At 43.7% G+C, this 19,006-nt stretch overlaps 1 protein-coding gene across 6 annotated transcripts in view; it reads right to left on the bottom strand.

Annotated features, from left to right (window-relative positions):
- itpr1a (inositol 1,4,5-trisphosphate receptor, type 1a) overlaps positions 1-19,006 on the bottom strand; it is a 163,761-nt gene that overhangs the window by 20,172 nt on the left and 124,583 nt on the right. For 2 of the 6 annotated variants that reach the window (XR_009206065.1, XM_058403083.1), the window contains exons 39-51: positions 12,844-12,955; positions 11,053-11,088; positions 10,190-10,237; positions 9,907-10,036; positions 9,646-9,809; positions 9,379-9,559; positions 4,459-4,712; positions 4,180-4,380; positions 3,901-4,011; positions 2,296-2,391; positions 2,005-2,130; positions 1,666-1,761; positions 844-1,036 (exon numbers count right to left, since the gene is read on the bottom strand). Coding sequence is in view for 5 of the 6 variants with exons in the window: in XM_058403083.1 (XP_058259066.1) it covers positions 844-1,036; positions 1,666-1,761; positions 2,005-2,130; positions 2,296-2,391; positions 3,901-4,011; positions 4,180-4,380; positions 4,459-4,712; positions 9,379-9,559; positions 9,646-9,809; positions 9,907-10,036; positions 10,190-10,237; positions 11,053-11,088; positions 12,844-12,955 (1,748 nt within the window). In the remaining variant the exon portion in view is untranslated. The remainder of the gene's footprint in view (positions 1-843; positions 1,037-1,665; positions 1,762-2,004; positions 2,131-2,295; positions 2,392-3,900; positions 4,012-4,179; positions 4,381-4,458; positions 4,713-9,378; positions 9,560-9,645; positions 9,810-9,906; positions 10,037-10,189; positions 10,238-11,052; positions 11,089-12,843; positions 12,956-19,006) is intronic. The other 4 variants (XM_058403084.1, XM_058403086.1, XM_058403085.1 and 1 more) reach the window with 4 other exon arrangements.

Below are 19,006 nucleotides of genomic sequence, written 5' to 3' on the forward strand. Positions count from 1 at the left end.
AGTGAAAACATTAACACTGGTTCAGTAGATCACAGACTCAGGACACCATTAGCCTAATTTTTTTTTTTTTAAATAGTAGATAAATAGTATAAAAATATAAACATATAGTACATATATTATTGATTAATTGATTCCTGCAACAAACCAAACCAATCCAAACTAAACCAACTAAAGTTTCTGGACTTTCTGGCTCAGTACTCAGAACTCTGTCAGTCTTTCCATCTGTTCCCAGAACCGAAGCCAGGAGGTCCAGTTCTAGTCCATGTTCCAGTCCAGTACAGACTCTGTTATCATGTTGGTCTGAAGTTCTGGTGATTCACTGCGGATTGTTGGTCTGGTTTGATCTGTTTCAGACTTCTCTGATTTTTGAACTGTTTTTTTGTTCTGTTTGTGGTCTCCACTAATAAATCTAATCCAGTGATGTCCTGTGTGTAAACTAGAGCTGAGTGGAACATACTGAGATTTTATTTCACGTTATTAAACATAAGCTTTACCCATTTATCATGAGAAAAAATGTGAGCAAGTGTCCACTTTTAAAGTGATAAAATGGAGTCAGGACATGTGCAGTGACCGAAACATTACTAATCTGAGGTGAGGGTAAGGAGCGGGGCTTCCAAGAGGTCAGTTAATATAAGAGAGTTCAAAGCATCTATGCAACTGTCCAGATTCCATGTGGAATTGGGTTAGAGTCTGCTCCTGTGGTGTATTACTGCGTGACAGAGCAGTGTTAAAATCTGGAGCTCCTTCACACATCGGCAGATCTGTCACTGTTGTGATTGTCTAATGAAGATGTGTTTGATGTTCACACACACACACACACACACACTCACAGAGTTACAATACCTCTAAGTTTTTTCTGCCACCTCATCTCACTGTACAGGTCGTCTGCTCTGAGGAAGAAGTCATTGATTTTGCTGCCCTGCTCGTCTCGCTCTGTGCTGTAATACACACGCAGCTTCGACTCGTTCGTCAGGAAAGAGCAGATATGAGGGACCGGAAACACAATCTGCTCCATGGTACGGTCCTGACGGACAATCTGCACACACACACACACACACACATACGTCTTTATGGACCTTGCTTTGGTCACTGGTGTGCAGTCATGTTGGAACAGGAAGGGGTCATCCCCAAACTGTTCCCACAAAGAGCATGAAATTGTCCAAAATGTCTTGGTATGAAGCTGAAGCATTAAGAGTTCCTTTCACTGGAACTAAGGGGCGGAGCCCAAACCCTAAAACAACACCTGAACTCAGAGATCTGGATGGGTGTCCCAAAACTTTTGGCTATATAGTGTATGTGGCCACTATAAAGAGTAGACATCAGTGGATTTGGTCCCCATTCTGTTCAGTTTTACTTGTATAGAGCTTTTTACAGTAGGCATTTTCACAAATCTGCTTTATAGAAACATACATTCATGATATAGATTTTACATTTATAAATTTATCCCTAATTAGGGAGTCAGAGGTGATACAGGTGATGGGAACACTCCCTGGGACAATATAAGAAACCTTGAGAGGAACCAGACTGAAAAGAGAACCTTGAACCTTGTCCTCATCTGGGTTTGAACCGCCAGCTGTGTACTGAGTTGTGAATTTGAGTCCAGTTATCTGCACCTAGTTGTAACACCTAGTGTTTAGATGTAAAAAGCAGTGTGTGGTCAGTCACCTCAATCTGCGCAGTGTGTTCAGTGTAAAACTCCAGAGCCTGATCTTCTCCTGTGGGCTTCAGCAGAACCTGCAGCTCCTTATTGTGACGAGACAGCTGAAGGAGCAGAGCACAAAAACATTGTGTGTGTGTGTGTGTGTGTGCATATATGTGTGTGTGTGTGAGACAGAGAGAGAATAAGAGAGAGGGCATGCTTTTATATTTTGGAAAAGACCAAATGTCCCCACAAAGACTTTTACCTGGAAAACTGCATTCAGGTGTGGAATAGCTTTAACTATCTATATTAGTAGATAAGGATAGTACAATAAACTGTGTGTGTGTGTGTGTGTGTGTGTTTACCTGATGTGCAAGAATGTAGATGTTGTGGCCAACGTTCCGAGGTGAAGCAGCATGTTCCTCTGCATTCTCCTCATCATCATCGAAGTCTGTCTCTCCCTGCTGATACGCCTTCTTTATCACCTCTACCTGCAGAGATGCTCAGTACATTACCCATTACTCCAGTGTATCATTTATATCTATCTGTGTGTCTGTTTTTACTCTGGTCACAACTAATATGCAATAATAACTAATTGTGTGTGTGTGTGTGTGTGTGCACGTGTGTGTGTGTGTGTGTGTAACTGTAACCCTTACCAGTTCTTTAGGTCTCATGTTGTACAGGATCCTCTCTGCATTCTCGCTGTCATGGCGACTCTCCATGATGGCCAGCAGCAGTTTGGAGGCGTTATTCTGAACAGAACAGAGAGATTAATTACTGATTATAAATCAATAATGTCATGATGAATAATAAGAGCTATAGATACAGCAGAGCTGATATCAGAGTAAAGGTAAAGCTAGAGATGAATAAGATGCTGTGTCTGATTTCTGTTTAATCAGAGGGTTTGTGCATACACTATACACTCCTGTCTGAAAGATCTGAGCAGCAAAGCCATCTCACTTCCTTCACTTCCTGTATAAACATCTCAACATGTATGAGAAAGAAACCTTTAGAGGAACCAGATTTAAAACAGAACCCATCCTCATCTGGTTGACACCAGAAAGTGGGATTATAAATCATTATAAACACAGAGAGTGGGATTATAAATCATTATAAACACTGAGAGTGGGATTATAAATCATTATAAACACTGAGAGTGGGATTATAAATCATTATAAACACTGAGAGTGGGATTATAAATCATTATAAACACAGAGAGTGGGATTATAAATCATTATAAACACTGAGAGTGGGATTATAAATCATTATAAACACTGAGAGTGGGATTATAAATCATTATAAACACTGAGAGTGGGATTACAAAAATCATTATAAACACAGAGAGTGGGATTATAAATCATTATAAACACAGACAGTGGGATTATAAATCATTAGAAACACTGAGAGTGGGATTATAAATCATTATAAACACTGAGAGTGGGATTATAAATCATTATAAACACTGAGAGTGGGATTATAAATCATTATAAACACTGAGAGCGGGATTATAAATCATTATAAACACTGAGAGTGGGATTATAAATCATTATAAACACAGAGAGTGGGATTATAAATCATTATAAACACTGAGAGTGGGATTATAAATCATTATAAACACAGAGAGTGGGATTATAAATCATTATAAACACAGAGAGTGGGATTATAAATCATTATAAACACTGAGAGTGGGATTATAAATCATTATAAACACAGAGAGTGGGATTATAAATCATTATAAACACTGAGAGTGGGATTATAAATCATTAGAATCACTGAGAGTGGGATTATAAATCATTATAAACACTGAGAGTGGGATTATAAATCATTAGAAACACTGAGAGTGGGATTATAAATCATTATAAACACTGAGAGTGGGATTATAAATCATTATAAACACTGAGAGTGGGATTATAAATCATTAGAAACACTGAGAGTGGGATTATAAATCATTAGAAACACTGAGAGTGGGATTATAAATCATTATAAACACTGAGAGTGGGATTATAAATCATTATAAACACTGAGAGTGGGATTATAAATCATTACAAACACTGAGAGTGGGATTATAAATCATTACAAACACTGAGAGTGGGATTATAAATCATTACAAACACTGAGAGTGGGATTATAAATCATTACAAACACTGAGAGTGGGATTATAAATCATTACAAACACTGAGAGTGGGATTATAAATCATTACAAACACCAGGTGTGTAAGGTGTACGATGTAAGGTGTGAGTGTGAGAGTAAAAGAGGTCACCTTCAGCTCCAGAACCAGGTCCATCCTCTTCCTCCCAAGTGGATTGATGTCATTCAAGATCAGAGCAATAATGATGTCAATGCCATTAGACTCATGAGTGGCAATGCAGTTCTACACACACACACACACGGATTTAAATTGATAAAATGTCAGTTGTATGTCTATGAAGTGTAACTGGTTGTCATGGTGATGGTCTGCATCACTTTATAGGTGATTATTTTGTGTACCTGGTTGTGATGGCAGTGGTGTGTAGGTGGTTGTCATGGTGACAGTGTTTACCTGGTTGTCATGGCAGGGTCCCTGACAGTACTCTGTGAGGCTCTCTACAGTCTGATTAATGAGAGCGACGTTGTGCTGGTTGATGTAGAGCCCCAGCAGCCCCAGACCTCCTGTAGTGCTGCCACAGATACAGTCGAGGAACTGCAGCGTCTCACACACCAGGTTATAGTTATTCTTATTGTTCTGGCAGCGTAGGAAGTTCTGTGTGTGGAGAAGAAACACGTGTCTTACACACAAACCAAGTACTGTACCCACACACACACACACACACACACACACCTGGAGGTCTCTGTTGTGGTTCTCACACAGCAGCTGAAGGAAGCGCAGGATTGGCTGCATGATGAGGATGACAGGGCTCATCTCACCTTGCTCCACCCCTTTGTCTCCGCCCCCCTTTTCACTATCAGTGTGACCGTACGCCTCTTCAGGATCAGCGTCACGCCGGTATGAGCTGAAAGCCTTTTTAGTCACTGCGGACGCTTCCAGGAGCTGTTCACGAGCATCGTCTGTCACCATGACAACCGAGTCCTTTCCTAAAGGAAGCAAAACTTGTTAGGGGTGCAGTCTGAAACCGCCCTACACACTATATAGTGCACTTCAGCCCGTACTACACTATATAGTGCACTTCAGCCCCTACTACACTATATAGTGTACTTCAGCCCCTACTACACTATATAGTGCACTTCAGCCCCTACTACACTATATAGTGCACTTCAGCCCATATACACTATATAGTGTACTTCAGCCCCTACTACACTATATAGTGCACTTCAGCCCATATACACTATATAGTGTACTTCAGCCCCTACTACACTATATAGTGCACTTCAGCCCCTACTACACTATATAGTGTACTTCAGCCCCTACTACACTATATAGTGTACTTCAGCCCATATACACTATATAGTGTACTTCAGCCCCTACTACACTATATAGTGCACTTCAGCCCCTACTACACTATATAGTGTACTTCAGCCCCTACTACACTATATAGTGCACTTCAGCCCCTACTACACTATATAGTGTACTTCAGCCCCTACTACACTATATAGTGCACTTCAGCCCCTACTACACGATATAGTGTACTTCAGCCCCTACTACACTATATAGTGTACTTCAGCCCCTACTACACTATATAGTGTACTTCAGCCCCTACTACACTATATAGTGCACTTCAGCCCCTACTACACTATATAGTGTACTTCAGCCCCTACTACACTATATAGTGCACTTCAGCCCCTACTACACGATATAGTGCACTTCAGCCCCTACTACACTATATAGTGTACTTCAGCCCCTACTACACTATATAGTGTACTTCAGCCCCTACTACACTATATAGTGCACTTCAGCCCCTACTACACTATATAGTGTACTTCAGCCCCTACTACACTATATAGTGCACTTCAGCCCCTACTACACGATATAGTGCACTTCAGCCCCTACTACACTATATAGTGTACTTCAGCCCCTACTACACTATATAGTGCACTTCAGCCCCTACTACACTATATAGTGTACTTCAGCCCCTACTACACTATATAGTGCACTTCAGCCCCTACTACACTATATAGTGTACTTCAGCCCCTACTACACTATATAGTGTACTTCAGCCCCTACGACACTATATAGTGCACTTCAGCCCCTACTACACTATATATTGCACTTCAGCCCATATACACTATATAGTGTACTTCAGCCCCTACTACACTATATAGTGCACTTCAGCCCCTACTACACTATATATTGCACTTCAGCCCATATACACTATATAGTGTACTTCAGCCCCTACTACACTATATAGTGCACTTCAGCCCATATACACTATATAGTGTACTTCAGCCCCTACTACACTATATAGTGCACTTCAGCCCATATACACTATATAGTGTACTTCAGCTCCTACTACACTATATAGTGTACTTCAGCCCCTACTACACTATATAGTGTACTTCAGCCCATATACACTATATAGTGTACTTCAGCCCCTACTACACTATATAGTGTACTTCAGCCCCTACTACACTATATAGTGTACTTCAGCCCCTACTACACTATATAGTGTACTTCAGCCCATATACACTATATAGTGTACTTCAGCCCGTACTACACTATATAGTGCACTTCAGCCCCTACTACACTATATAGTGTACTTCAGCCCCTACTACACTATATAGTGCACTTCAGCCCCTACTACACTATATAGTGTACTTCAGCCCCTACTACACTATATAGTGTACTTCAGCCCCTACTACACTATATAGTGTACTTCAGCCCATATACACTATATAGTGTACTTCAGCTCCTACTACACTATATAGTGCACTTCAGCCCCTACTACACTATATAGTGTACTTCAGCCCATATACACTATATAGTGTACTTCAGCTCCTACTACACTATATAGTGTACTTCAGCCCCTACTACACTATATAGTGTACTTCAGCCCATATACACTATATAGTGTACTTCAGCTCCTACTACACTATATAGTGCACTTCAGCCCCTACTACACTATATAGGGCACTTCAGCCCCTACTACACTATATAGTGCACTTCAGCCCATATACACTATATAGTGTACTTCAGCCCCTACTACACTATATAGTGTACTTCAGCCCGTACTACACTATATAGTGCACTTCAGCCCCTACTACACTATATAGTGCACTTCAGCCCCTACTACACTATATAGTGTACTTCAGCCCCTACTACACTATATAGTGTACTTCAGCCCCTACTACACTATATAGTGCACTTCAGCCCATATACACTATATAGTGTACTTCAGCCCGTACTACACTATATAGTGCACTTCAGCCCCTACTACACTATATAGTGCACTTCAGCCCATATACACTATATAGTGTACTTCAGCCCCTACTACACTATATAGTGTACTTCAGCTCCTACTACACTATATAGTGTACTTCAGCCCCTACTACACTATATAGTGCACTTCAGCCCCTACTACACTATATAGGGCACTTCAGCCCCTACTACACTATATAGTGTACTTCAGCCCCTACTACACTATATAGTGCACTTCAGCCCATATACACTATATAGTGTACTTCAGCCCCTACTACACTATATAGTGCACTTCAGCCCATATACACTATATAGGGCACTTCAGCCCCTACTACACTATATAGTGCACTTCAGCCCCTACTACACTATATAGTGTACTTCAGCCCATATACACTATATAGTGTACTTCAGCCCCTACTACACTATATAGTGCACTTCAGCCCATATACACTATATAGTGTACTTCAGCCCCTACTACACTATATAGTGCACTTCAGCCCATATACACTATATAGTGTACTTCAGCCCCTACTACACTATATAGTGTACTTCAGCCCCTACTACATTATATAGTGTACTTCAGCCCCTACTACACTATATAGTGCACTTCAGCCCCTACTACACTATATAGTGCACTTCAGCCCATATACACTATATAGTGTACTTCAGCCCCTACTACACTATATAGTGTACTTCAGCCCCTACTACACTATATAGTGTACTTCAGCCCCTACTACACTATATAGTGTACTTCAGCCCCTACTACACTATATAGTGTACTTCAGCCCCTACTACACTATATAGTGTACTTCAGCCCCTACTACACTATATAGTGTACTTCAGCCCCTACTACACTATATAGTGTACTTCAGCCCCTACTACACTATATAGTGTACTTCAGCCCCTACTACACTATATAGTGTACTTCAGCCCCTACTACACTATATAGTGTACTTCAGCCCCTACTACACTATATAGTGCACTTCAGCCCATACACATATATATTGTATTTCAGCCCATACACACTATATAGTGCACTTCAGCCCCTACTACACTATATAGTGTACTTCAGCCTATACACATATGTATTGTACTTCAGCCTATACACACTATATAGTGCACTTCAGCCCATATACACTATATAGTGTACTTCAGCCCATACACACTATATAGTGCACTTCAGCCCATATACACTATATAGTGCACTTCAGCCCATACACATATATATTGTACTTCAGCCCATACACACTATATAGTGCACTTCAGCCCCTACTACACTATATAGTGTACTTCAGCCCCTACTACACTATATAGTGTACTTCAGCCTATACACATATGTATTGTCCTTCAGCCTATACACACTATATAGTGTACTTCAGCCCATATACACTATATAGTGTACTTCAGCCCATACACACTATATAGTGTACTTCAGCCTATACACATATGTATTGTACTTCAGCCTATATACACTATATAGTGTACTTCAGCCCATACACACTATATAGTGTACTTCAGCCTATACACATATGTATTGTACTTCAGCCTATACACACTATATAGTGCACTTCAGCCCATATACACTATATAGTGTACTTCAGCCCATACACACTATATAGTGCACTTCAGCCCATATACACTATATAGTGTACTTCAGCCCCTACTACACTATATAGTGTACTTCAGCCCCTACTACACTATATAGTGCACTTCAGCCCCTACTACACTATATAGTGCACTTCAGCCCCTACTACACTATATAGTGTACTTCAGCCCATACACACTATATAGTGCACTTCAGCCCATATACACTATATAGTGTACTTCAGCCCCTACTACACTATATAGTGTACTTCAGCCCCTACTACACTATATAGTGTACTTCAGCCCCTACTACACTATATAGTGTACTTCAGCCCCTACTACACTATATAGTGTACTTCAGCCCATACACATATATATTGTACTTCAGCCCATACACACTATATATTGCACTTCAGCCCCTACTACACTATACAGTGACACACTACTACACCTAAGAGAGTGGGATTATAAATCATTAGAAACACTGACAGTGGGATTATAAATCATTAGAAACACCGAGAGTGGGATTATAAATCATTATAAACACTGACAGTGGGATTATAAATCATTAGAAACACTGAGAGTGGGATTATAAATCATTAGAAACACTGAGAGTGGGATTATAAATGATTACTCTTCTATAACTGTGTGGTATTAAAGTGCACTTGTGTAATCAGTGGTTTGTGATTAATGTAAGACAGTGGTCATTAGAGTTCATTCTGAATTCATTACAGTTTCAGACTTCAGGTCTTATATTAACTGAATTTTTTTTATTTAAAGAGATTCTGATGTTACATGGCTGACCTCTACGCCGTTGAGGTGTGTCTCGGTCAGCATGGTCATCACGGCGCTTGTTGCCAAGGTCACTGGTATTTACAGTAACTGTTGCTTTGATCTCCAGCTGTGCCGCTTTCATTCGGTCATAAAACACCCGGAAGAACTTCTCTGATTTTTTGTCTTCAGTGAGACGTTTATAAAATGAGCGCTGCAGTAAAGCAGACACACAGACACATTACATCACCTCACACACACACACACCAGACAAGTTAAATACTCTGTGTCTATTCAGACCTGTATAGTGGTGTTCCCGCCCTCCAGCAGAGCAATAGCCAATAGGATGCTCTCATGAAAGACACGGTCACTGTTTGTGTTCATGATGAGGTCAATAACCAGGTCAGATGCCCCCTCACGGTCCAAATGACACTGTACTTCTGTTAAAGACATCTCAGCTCGACCTACACACACACACACATTCCCATAACATTTATCACAGAAAAGGTATCGGATGGTACTTTAGTCCAGATCAGCTGTACCCAGTAGAAGTGCATCTACCTGACTGGTTCTTGCTCGGACCTGCAGGTGTGAGTCCTGGGTTAGTGAAGGTGGTCAGACTGTCTCTCCTCCCTCCAATCCTGAAGTTACCATAGTAACGGTTCACCAGTAACTGCCTCAGAGCTTCTCCCTGTGAGAGCATGTACATTAACTCTCAGTGTGTGTGTGTGTGTGTGTGTCTGTGTGTGTGTGTGTGTGTGTGTGTGAGCGTGGATGTAACAACTGCAGAGACTCCAAGACTGAGAGTTAAATTTTCAGAGGTCAAGGGGTCATGGTAACATACCCTTCTGTGATCCTCCTGCTGTTTTGGTGGCAGATTCACATCCACCTGCTGAGTGAGTAAGTAGAGCAGCCACCACCATGCAGCGTGAACACACACACACACACACACACACACAGCATCATGCAGTTCATTGGTTAACATCATGTGTTCATTGAGAAGATTAATGAGAAGCACATGAAGAAAGAGTCAGAAAGATCTTCTCAGGAGGTGACGTGTGGAACAGTGTTTCTGTGATAATCCCTCACCCTCAACACTACACTGCTGCAGTACTGACCGAGCCACAGCGGGCAGTGTTCTCCTCTCAGAGCTCCAGGGTCCATGCTTATACACACACACACACACACCCTAGGGATTATTTAGCACAGTCAATCCACATACCTACATGTTTTTAGGAAGTGTGAGGAGGAGACCCAGATGGACAAGAGCAGAACCAGGCTGAGACTGGACCCAGGAGAGGTGAGGAGACGCACTACACTCTGCACCACTGTGACATCAGACCTCACAGGAACTGACCTGATTACATCACGGCTTTTAAGTGGACTAATGTAGTTTCGTCGACTGACCTTTCTTTGTAGTGTTATATATTTTTAAATCTCAGACCCAGTGTTTGTTTATAAACTTTAACCCTCTCTCAGCTCTTTCAGGACCAGCGTTAACCCTTCAAACACCACATGATCTCAATATTCACCAAAACATCTCAGAGTTATAAACTTTAATTATTACTGCTCAACACTTCCATTCTGTACTATAAAACACACACACACACTAAACACTACAAAACACAGACACTAAACACACACACTAAACACAGAAAAGTACAGAAAATGCTAAAGGTCAAAGATAAAGGAGAAAAGATACACAACCTCAGTAACATCCATCTCATCATCATATGCCATGAGCTGTAACAGAGGAGTGAAGGACAGGGTTAGTGAAGCACTCGCTTATTACAGGTGTTATAAAGTTCACACTAATGCATAAGAATGTGCTTTATAGACACAAGCAGGAGTGAAGAGTGTGAGAAAAACATGCAGCATGTGTGTGTGTGTGTGTGAGACTTCATCTGAACAAATCAGACAGATCAAATCATTACTCAGGTGAGACAGGGTGGGGAGGTGTGATGGGGCCAGGGGGCGGGGCTTACAGGGGCCCAGTTAATATCAGAGTCATATGTCAGTGGACTCGTATGCTGTTTTTATTGCAGCAAAGAAGAAGACTCTTGTGGTCAGTGATGATGACCGGTGTCAGAACATGATGCTGAAATGCAGAGCTCCAACAGAACACATTAAGATCAGCAGCTCTGCTGTGGTGTGCGGTTGCCATGTTGGTGAAATGTAAACACACAGAATTTACACACAGTTAAGCAGATACAGCTCCCGAACATCTCAGCATCAGACTAAACAGATACTTACTGCTGGAATGATTGAGGATTTTATCAGCTCTGGTGCTGCATGATCTGGTGTAGAGAGCAGATCTGGAGATATGCTCAGGTGGGGCACCACTCTAGCCCCAGTATTGAATGTTCTCAGGATCACTGTGGAGACCTATAATTTCCTCAGTAATCTCAGGTGATACATTTATCTGGATTTCTTCACCTGGGTTTGGATGTGATGAGTCCTGGTCAGATATTTCTACTCCACTCAGATTTTACTTCTACTCAGATACTTCACGCACTCTCTCCTTAGAGGTCCACCAATCATGAGTGCAGTGAAGTTCCACTGCTGTCTCAACATAAAGTCCACAACCAGCTCCTTTCTGAGAGACAGTTAACCTGGCACCAAGCTGCTAGTGACGCCTCCTCATCAAGGTATGTGGCCTTTTCATTGTTGGAGATGACCCTACCCTAACCCTAGGCCCGTCCAGGAGATCCAGGACTCAGTCACAGAGAGGGTGTGGAGTCTGAGGGCCCTGAGATTGGAGGCTCAAAATCCTCATAAGTAACGATGTCAGGACTACAGGTCAATTAGGCAAGAGGGCTAATTTTTCAGGAATAACAGTAAATTTTTAAAGCAAGAGTGGACCACAGTCTCAGGTGAACAAACAAGCAGAAAAAGCAGAACCCTAAAGGTCAGCCTGGTCAATTTCCTGATATTAAAATGCTTCAGAGCCTCTAATCCCTGCAGAGCAGTTTCCCCAAACACCAAGAGGCGTCCTGATATTTGTTTAAATAGATGCTGACCACGTCATGGAGCTTAAACAGAGCCATGCTCACATGTGCCTGAGGAGGGATGGACACAACAGTGTCCATGACCGATGTAAACTCATGGGGCAGGTAACATGTACTGATTTTGAGACTGGACAATGGTTAGCAAAGCCCTGGGCAGCAGAGGACTGTGAGTGACTATGTGCTCTGTTCCTCATCCTGTAGTGAGGAAGCTCCTGCTGTTCCTCTCCATGTCGTGAGTATCTCAGGTGGCCAGGACCGGTCAGTTGATAAACGCAGTGAAACAGGTGAGCACTGATTATTAAAGGGCAGCTTGTGGATTATTTTTTGTGGATTTTTTTGGAATTAGCCATCAGTAGTTTTACACAGAGGTGATTTAGTCTGACGGAGCAATCATGAACAGGTTTATACAGCTGTGTGGAAATAAACTTCCCAGATGATAATGTCTGAAGATCTTCAGTTGACTATTTTCACTAGTCTCGAATGCTCCTACCTTTTCTCCATATCCTCGGTCTTTGGTCATCATTTCTCGGAGTGTCTGCAGAACTTTGATGCACAGACGCTCCTCATTCTCCTCCAGCAGCTGCTTTGTGTGTTTTATCAGCCTGATAACATATGAACAACTATTTAAACATCTCAACAGATCTGTGAAGATAATGCTGCACAAATACCACCGGTGTTAAAGACGTGTGTGTGGTATTTTCAGGCATGTGTGTGGTGTTTTCAGGCATGTGTGTGGTGTTTTCAGACGTTTGTGTGTGTTGTTTTCGGACATGTGTGTTGTTTTCAGACGTGTGTGTGGTGTTTTCAGACGTGTGTGTGTTGTTTTCGGACGTGTGTGTGGTGTTTTCGGACGTGTGTGTGTGTGGTGTTTTCGGACGTGTGTGTGTGGTGTTTTCGGACTTGTGTGTGTGGTGTTTTCAGACGTGTGTTTGGTGATTTCAGACGTGTGTGTGGTGTTTTTATAGACGCGTGTGTGTGGTGTTTTCAGACTTGTGTGTGTGGTGTTTTCGGACGTGTGTGTGGTGTTTTTATAGACGTGTGTGTGTGTGGTGTTTTCGGACGTGTGTGTGGTGTTTTCGGACGTGTGTGTGTGGTGTTTTCGGACGTGTGTGTGGTGTTTTCAGATGTGTGTGTGGTGTTTTCGGACGTGCGTGTGTGGTGTTTTCGGACGTGTGTGTGGTGTTTTCGGACGTGTGTGTGGTGTTTTTATAGACGTGTGTGTGTGGTGTTTTCGGACGTGTGTGTGGTGTTTTTATAGACGTGTGTGTGTGGTGTTTTCGGACGTGTGTGTGGTGTTTTCGGACGTGTGTGTGGTGTTTTTATAGACGTGTGTGTGTGGTGTTTTCGGACGTGTGTGTGGTGTTTTTATAGACGTGTGTGTGTGGTATTTTCGGACGTGTGTGTGGTGTTTTTATAGACGTGTGTGTGTGGTGTTTTCGGACGTGTGTGTGGTGTTTTTGGACGTGTGTGTGGTGTTTTCGGACGTGCGTGTGTGGTGTTTTCGGACGTGTGTGTGGTGTTTTCGGACGTGTGTGTGGTGTTTTTATAGACGTGTGTGTGTGGTATTTTCGGACGTGTGTGTGGTGTTTTTATAGACGTGTGTGTGTGGTGTTTTCGGACGTGTGTGTGGTGTTTTTATAGACGTGTGTGTGTGGTGTTTTCGGACGTGTGTGTGGTGTTTTCGGACGTGTGTGTGGTGTTTTCGGACGTGTGTGTGGTGTTTTCAGACGTGTGTTTGGTGATTTCAGACGTGTGTGTGGTGTTTTCGGACGTGTATGTGTGGTATTTTCGGACGTGTGTGTGGTGTTTTCGGACGTGTGTGTGGTGTTTTCGGACGTGTGTGTGGTGTTTTCGGACGTGCGTGTGTGGTGTTTTCGGAAGTGTGTGTGGTGTTTTCGGACGTGTGTGTGTGGTATTTTCGGACGTGTGTGTGGTGTTTTCGGACGTGCGTGTGTGGTGTTTTCGGAAGTGTGTGTGGTGTTTTCGGACGTGTGTGTGGTGTTTTTATAGACGTGTGTGTGTGTGGTGTTTTCGGACGTGTGTGTGGTGTTTTCGGACGTGTGTGTGTGGTGTTTTCGGACGTGTGTGTGGTGTTTTCAGATGTGTGTGTGGTGTTTTCGGACGTGCGTGTGTGGTGTTTTCGGACGTGCGTGTGTGGTGTTTTCGGACGTGTGTGTGGTGTTTTTATAGACGTGTGTGTGTGGTGTTTTCGGACGTGTGTGTGGTGTTTTTATAGACGTGTGTGTGTGGTGTTTTCGGACGTGTGTGTGGTGTTTTCGGACGTGTGTGTGGTGTTTTTATAGACGTGTGTGTGTGGTATTTTCGGACGTGTGTGTGGTGTTTTTATAGACGTGTGTGTGTGGTGTTTTCGGACGTGTGTGTGGTGTTTTTATAGACGTGTGTGTGTGGTATTTTCGGACGTGTGTGTGGTGTTTTTATAGACGTGTGTGTGTGGTGTTTTCGGACGTGTGTGTGGTGTTTTTGGACGTGTGTGTGGTGTTTTCGGACGTGCGTGTGTGGTGTTTTCGGACGTGTGTGTGGTGTTTTCGGACGTGTGTGTGGTGTTTTTATAGACGTGTGTGTGTGGTATTTTCGGACGTGTGTGTGGTGTTTTTATAGACGTGTGTGTGTGGTGTTTTCGGACGTGTGTGTGGTGTTTTTATAGACGTGTGTGTGTGGTGTTTTCGGACGTGTGTGTGGTGTTTTCGGACGTGTGTGTGGTGTTTTCGGACGTGTGTGTGGTGTTTTCAGACGTGTGTTTGGTGATTTCAGACGTGTGTGTGGTGTTTTCGGACGTGTATGTGTGGTATTTTCGGACGTGTGTGTGGTGTTTTCGGACGTGTGTGTGGTGTTTTCGGACGTGTGTGTGGTGTTTTCGGACGTGTGTTTGGTGATTTCGGACGTGTGTGTGGTGTTTTTATAGACGTGTGTGTGTGGTGTTTTCGGACGTGTGTGTGGTGTTTTCGGACGTGTGTGTGTGGTGTTTTCAGACGTGCGTGTGGTGTTTTCGGATGTGTGTGTGGTGTTTTCAGACGTGTGTGTGTGGTGTTTTCAGACGTGTGTGTGTGGTGTTTTCAGATGTGTGTGTGGTGTTTTCGGATGTGTGTGTGGTGTTTTCGGACGTGCGTGTGTGGTGTTTTCAGACGTGTGTGTGTGGTGTTTTCGGACGTGTGTGTGGTGTTTTCGGACGTGTGTGTGGTGTTTTTATAGACGTGTGTGTGGTATTTTCGGACGTGTGTGGTGTTTTTATAGACGTGTGTGTGTGGTATTTTCGGACGTGTGTGGTGTTTTTATAGACGTGTGTGTGTGGTATTTTCGGACGTGTGTGGTGTTTTTATAGACGTGTGTGTGTGGTGTTTTCGGACGTGTGTGTGGTGTTTTTGGACGTGTGTGTGGTGTTTTCGGACGTGCGTGTGTGGTGTTTTCGGACGTGTGTGTGGTGTTTTCGGACGTGTGTGTGGTGTTTTTATAGACGTGTGTGTGTGGTATTTTCGGACGTGTGTGTGGTGTTTTTATAGACGTGTGTGTGTGGTGTTTTCGGACGTGTGTGGTGTTTTTATAGACGTGTGTGTGTGGTATTTTCGGACGTGTGTGGTGTTTTTATAGACGTGTGTGTGTGGTGTTTTCGGACGTGTGTGTGGTGTTTTTGGACGTGTGTGTGGTGTTTTCGGACGTGCGTGTGTGGTGTTTTCGGACGTGTGTGTGGTGTTTTCGGACGTGTGTGTGGTGTTTTTATAGACGTGTGTGTGTGGTATTTTCGGACGTGTGTGTGGTGTTTTTATAGACGTGTGTGTGTGGTGTTTTCGGACGTGTGTGTGGTGTTTTTATAGACGTGTGTGTGTGGTGTTTTCGGACGTGTGTGTGGTGTTTTCGGACGTGTGTGTGGTGTTTTCGGACGTGTGTGTGGTGTTTTCGGACGTGTGTGTGGTGTTTTCGGACGTGTGTTTGGTGATTTCAGACGTGTGTGTGGTGTTTTCGGACGTGTATGTGTGGTATTTTCGGACGTGTGTGTGGTGTTTTCGGACGTGTGTGTGGTGTTTTCGGACGTGTGTTTGGTGATTTCGGACGTGTGTGTGGTGTTTTTATAGACGTGTGTGTGTGGTGTTTTCGGACGTGTGTGTGGTGTTTTCGGACGTGTGTGTGTGGTGTTTTCAGACGTGCGTGTGGTGTTTTCGGATGTGTGTGTGGTGTTTTCAGACGTGTGTGTGTGGTGTTTTCAGACGTGTGTGTGTGGTGTTTTCAGATGTGTGTGTGGTGTTTTCGGATGTGTGTGTGGTGTTTTCGGACGTGCGTGTGTGGTGTTTTCGGACGTGTGTGTGTGGTGTTTTCGGACGTGTGTGTGTGGTGTTTTCGGACGTGTGTGTGGTGTTTTCGGACGTGTGTGTGGTGTTTTTATAGACGTGTGTGTGTGGTATTTTCGGACGTGTGTGGTGTTTTTATAGACGTGTGTGTGTGGTGTTTTCGGACGTGTGTGTGGTGTTTTTGGACGTGTGTGTGGTGTTTTCGGACGTGCGTGTGTGGTGTTTTCGGACGTGTGTGTGGTGTTTTCGGACGTGTGTGTGGTGTTTTTATAGACGTGTGTGTGTGGTATTTTCGGACGTGTGTGTGGTGTTTTTATAGACGTGTGTGTGTGGTGTTTTCGGACGTGTGTGTGGTGTTTTCGGACGTGTGTGTGGTGTTTTCGGACGTGTGTGTGGTGTTTTCGGACGTGTGTTTGGTGATTTCAGACGTGTGTGTGGTGTTTTCGGACGTGTATGTGTGGTATTTTCGGACGTGTGTGTGGTGTTTTCGGACGTGTGTGTGGTGTTTTCGGACGTGTGTTTGGTGATTTCGGACGTGTGTGTGGTGTTTTTATAGACGTGTGTGTGTGGTGTTTTCGGACGTGTGTGTGGTGTTTTCGGACGTGTGTGTGTGGTGTTTTCAGACGTGCGTGTGGTGTTTTCGGATGTGTGTGTGGTGTTTTCAGACGTGTGTGTGTGGTGTTTTCAGACGTGTGTGTGTGGTGTTTTCAGATGTGTGTGTGGTGTTTTCGGATGTGTGTGTGGTGTTTTCGGACGTGCGTGTGTGGTGTTTTCAGACGTGTGTGTGTGGTGTTTTCGGATGTGTGTGTGGTGTTTTCGGACGTGTGTGTGGTGTTTTTATAGACGTGTGTGTGTGGTATTTTCGGACGTGTGTGGTGTTTTTATAGACGTGTGTGTGTGGTGTTTTCGGACGTGTGTGTGGTGTTTTTGGACGTGTGTGTGGTGTTTTCGGACGTGCGTGTGTGGTGTTTTCGGACGTGTGTGTGGTGTTTTCGGACGTGTGTGTGGTGTTTTTATAGACGTGTGTGTGTGGTATTTTCGGACGTGTGTGTGGTGTTTTTATAGACGTGTGTGTGTGGTGTTTTCGGACGTGTGTGTGGTGTTTTTATAGACGTGTGTGTGTGGTGTTTTCGGACGTGTGTGTGGTGTTTTCGGACGTGTGTGTGGTGTTTTCGGACGTGTGTGTGGTGTTTTCGGACGTGTGTGTGGTGTTTTCGGACGTGTGTTTGGTGATTTCGGACGTGTGTGTGGTGTTTTCGGACGTGTATGTGTGGTATTTTCGGACGTGTGTGTGGTGTTTTCGGACGTGTGTGTGGTGTTTTTGGACGTGTGTGTGGTGTTTTCGGACGTGTGTGTGGTGTTTTCAGACGTGTGTGTGGTGTTTTTGGACGTGTGTGTGGTGTTTTCGGACGTGTGTGTGGTGTTTTTGGACGTGTGTGTGGTGTTTTTGGACGTGTGTGTGGTGTTTTCGGACGTGTGTGTGGTGTTTTTATAGACGTGTGTGTGTGGTGTTTTTGGACGTGTGTGTGGTGTTTTTGGACGTGTGTGTGGTGTTTTTGGACGTGTGTGTGGTGTTTTCGGACGTGTGTGTGGTGTTTTCGGACGTGTGTGTGGTGTTTTTATAGACGTGTGTGTGTGGTGTTTTCGGACGTGTGTGTGGTGTTTTTATAGACGTGTGTGTGTGGTGTTTTCGGACGTGTGTGTGGTGTTTTCGGACGTGTGTGTGGTGTTTTCGGACGTGTGTGTGGTGTTTTCAGACGTGTGTTTGGTGATTTCAGACGTGTGTGTGGTGTTTTCGGACGTGTATGTGTGGTATTTTCGGACGTGTGTGTGGTGTTTTCGGATGTGTGTGTGGTGTTTTCGGACGTGTGTGTGGTGTTTTCAGACGTGTGTGTGTGGTGTTTTCAGACGTATGTGTGTGGTGTTTTCGGACGTGTGTGTGGTGTTTTCGGACGTGTGTGTGGTGTTTTTATAGACGTGTGTGTGTGGTATTTTCGGACGTGTGTGTGGTGTTTTTATAGACGTGTGTGTGTGGTGTTTTCGGACGTGTGTGTGGTGTTTTTATAGACGTGTGTGTGTGGTGTTTTCGGACGTGTGTGTGTGGTGTTTTCGGACGTGTGTGTGTGGTGTTTTCGGACGTGTGTGTGGTGTTTTCGGATGTGTGTGTGGTGTTTTCGGACGTGTGTGTGGTGTTTTCGGACGTGTATGTGTGGTATTTTCGGACGTGTGTGTGGTGTTTTCGGACGTGTGTGTGGTGTTTTCGGACGTGTGTGTGGTGTTTTCGGACGTGTGTGTGGTGTTTTCGGACGTGTGTGTGTGGTGTTTTCGGACGTGTGTGTGGTGTTTTCGGAC

The sequence above is a fragment of the Hemibagrus wyckioides genome, linkage group LG11 (genome assembly GCF_019097595.1).
Source record: "Hemibagrus wyckioides isolate EC202008001 linkage group LG11, SWU_Hwy_1.0, whole genome shotgun sequence".
NCBI classification, from domain to species: domain Eukaryota; kingdom Metazoa; phylum Chordata; class Actinopteri; order Siluriformes; family Bagridae; genus Hemibagrus; species Hemibagrus wyckioides.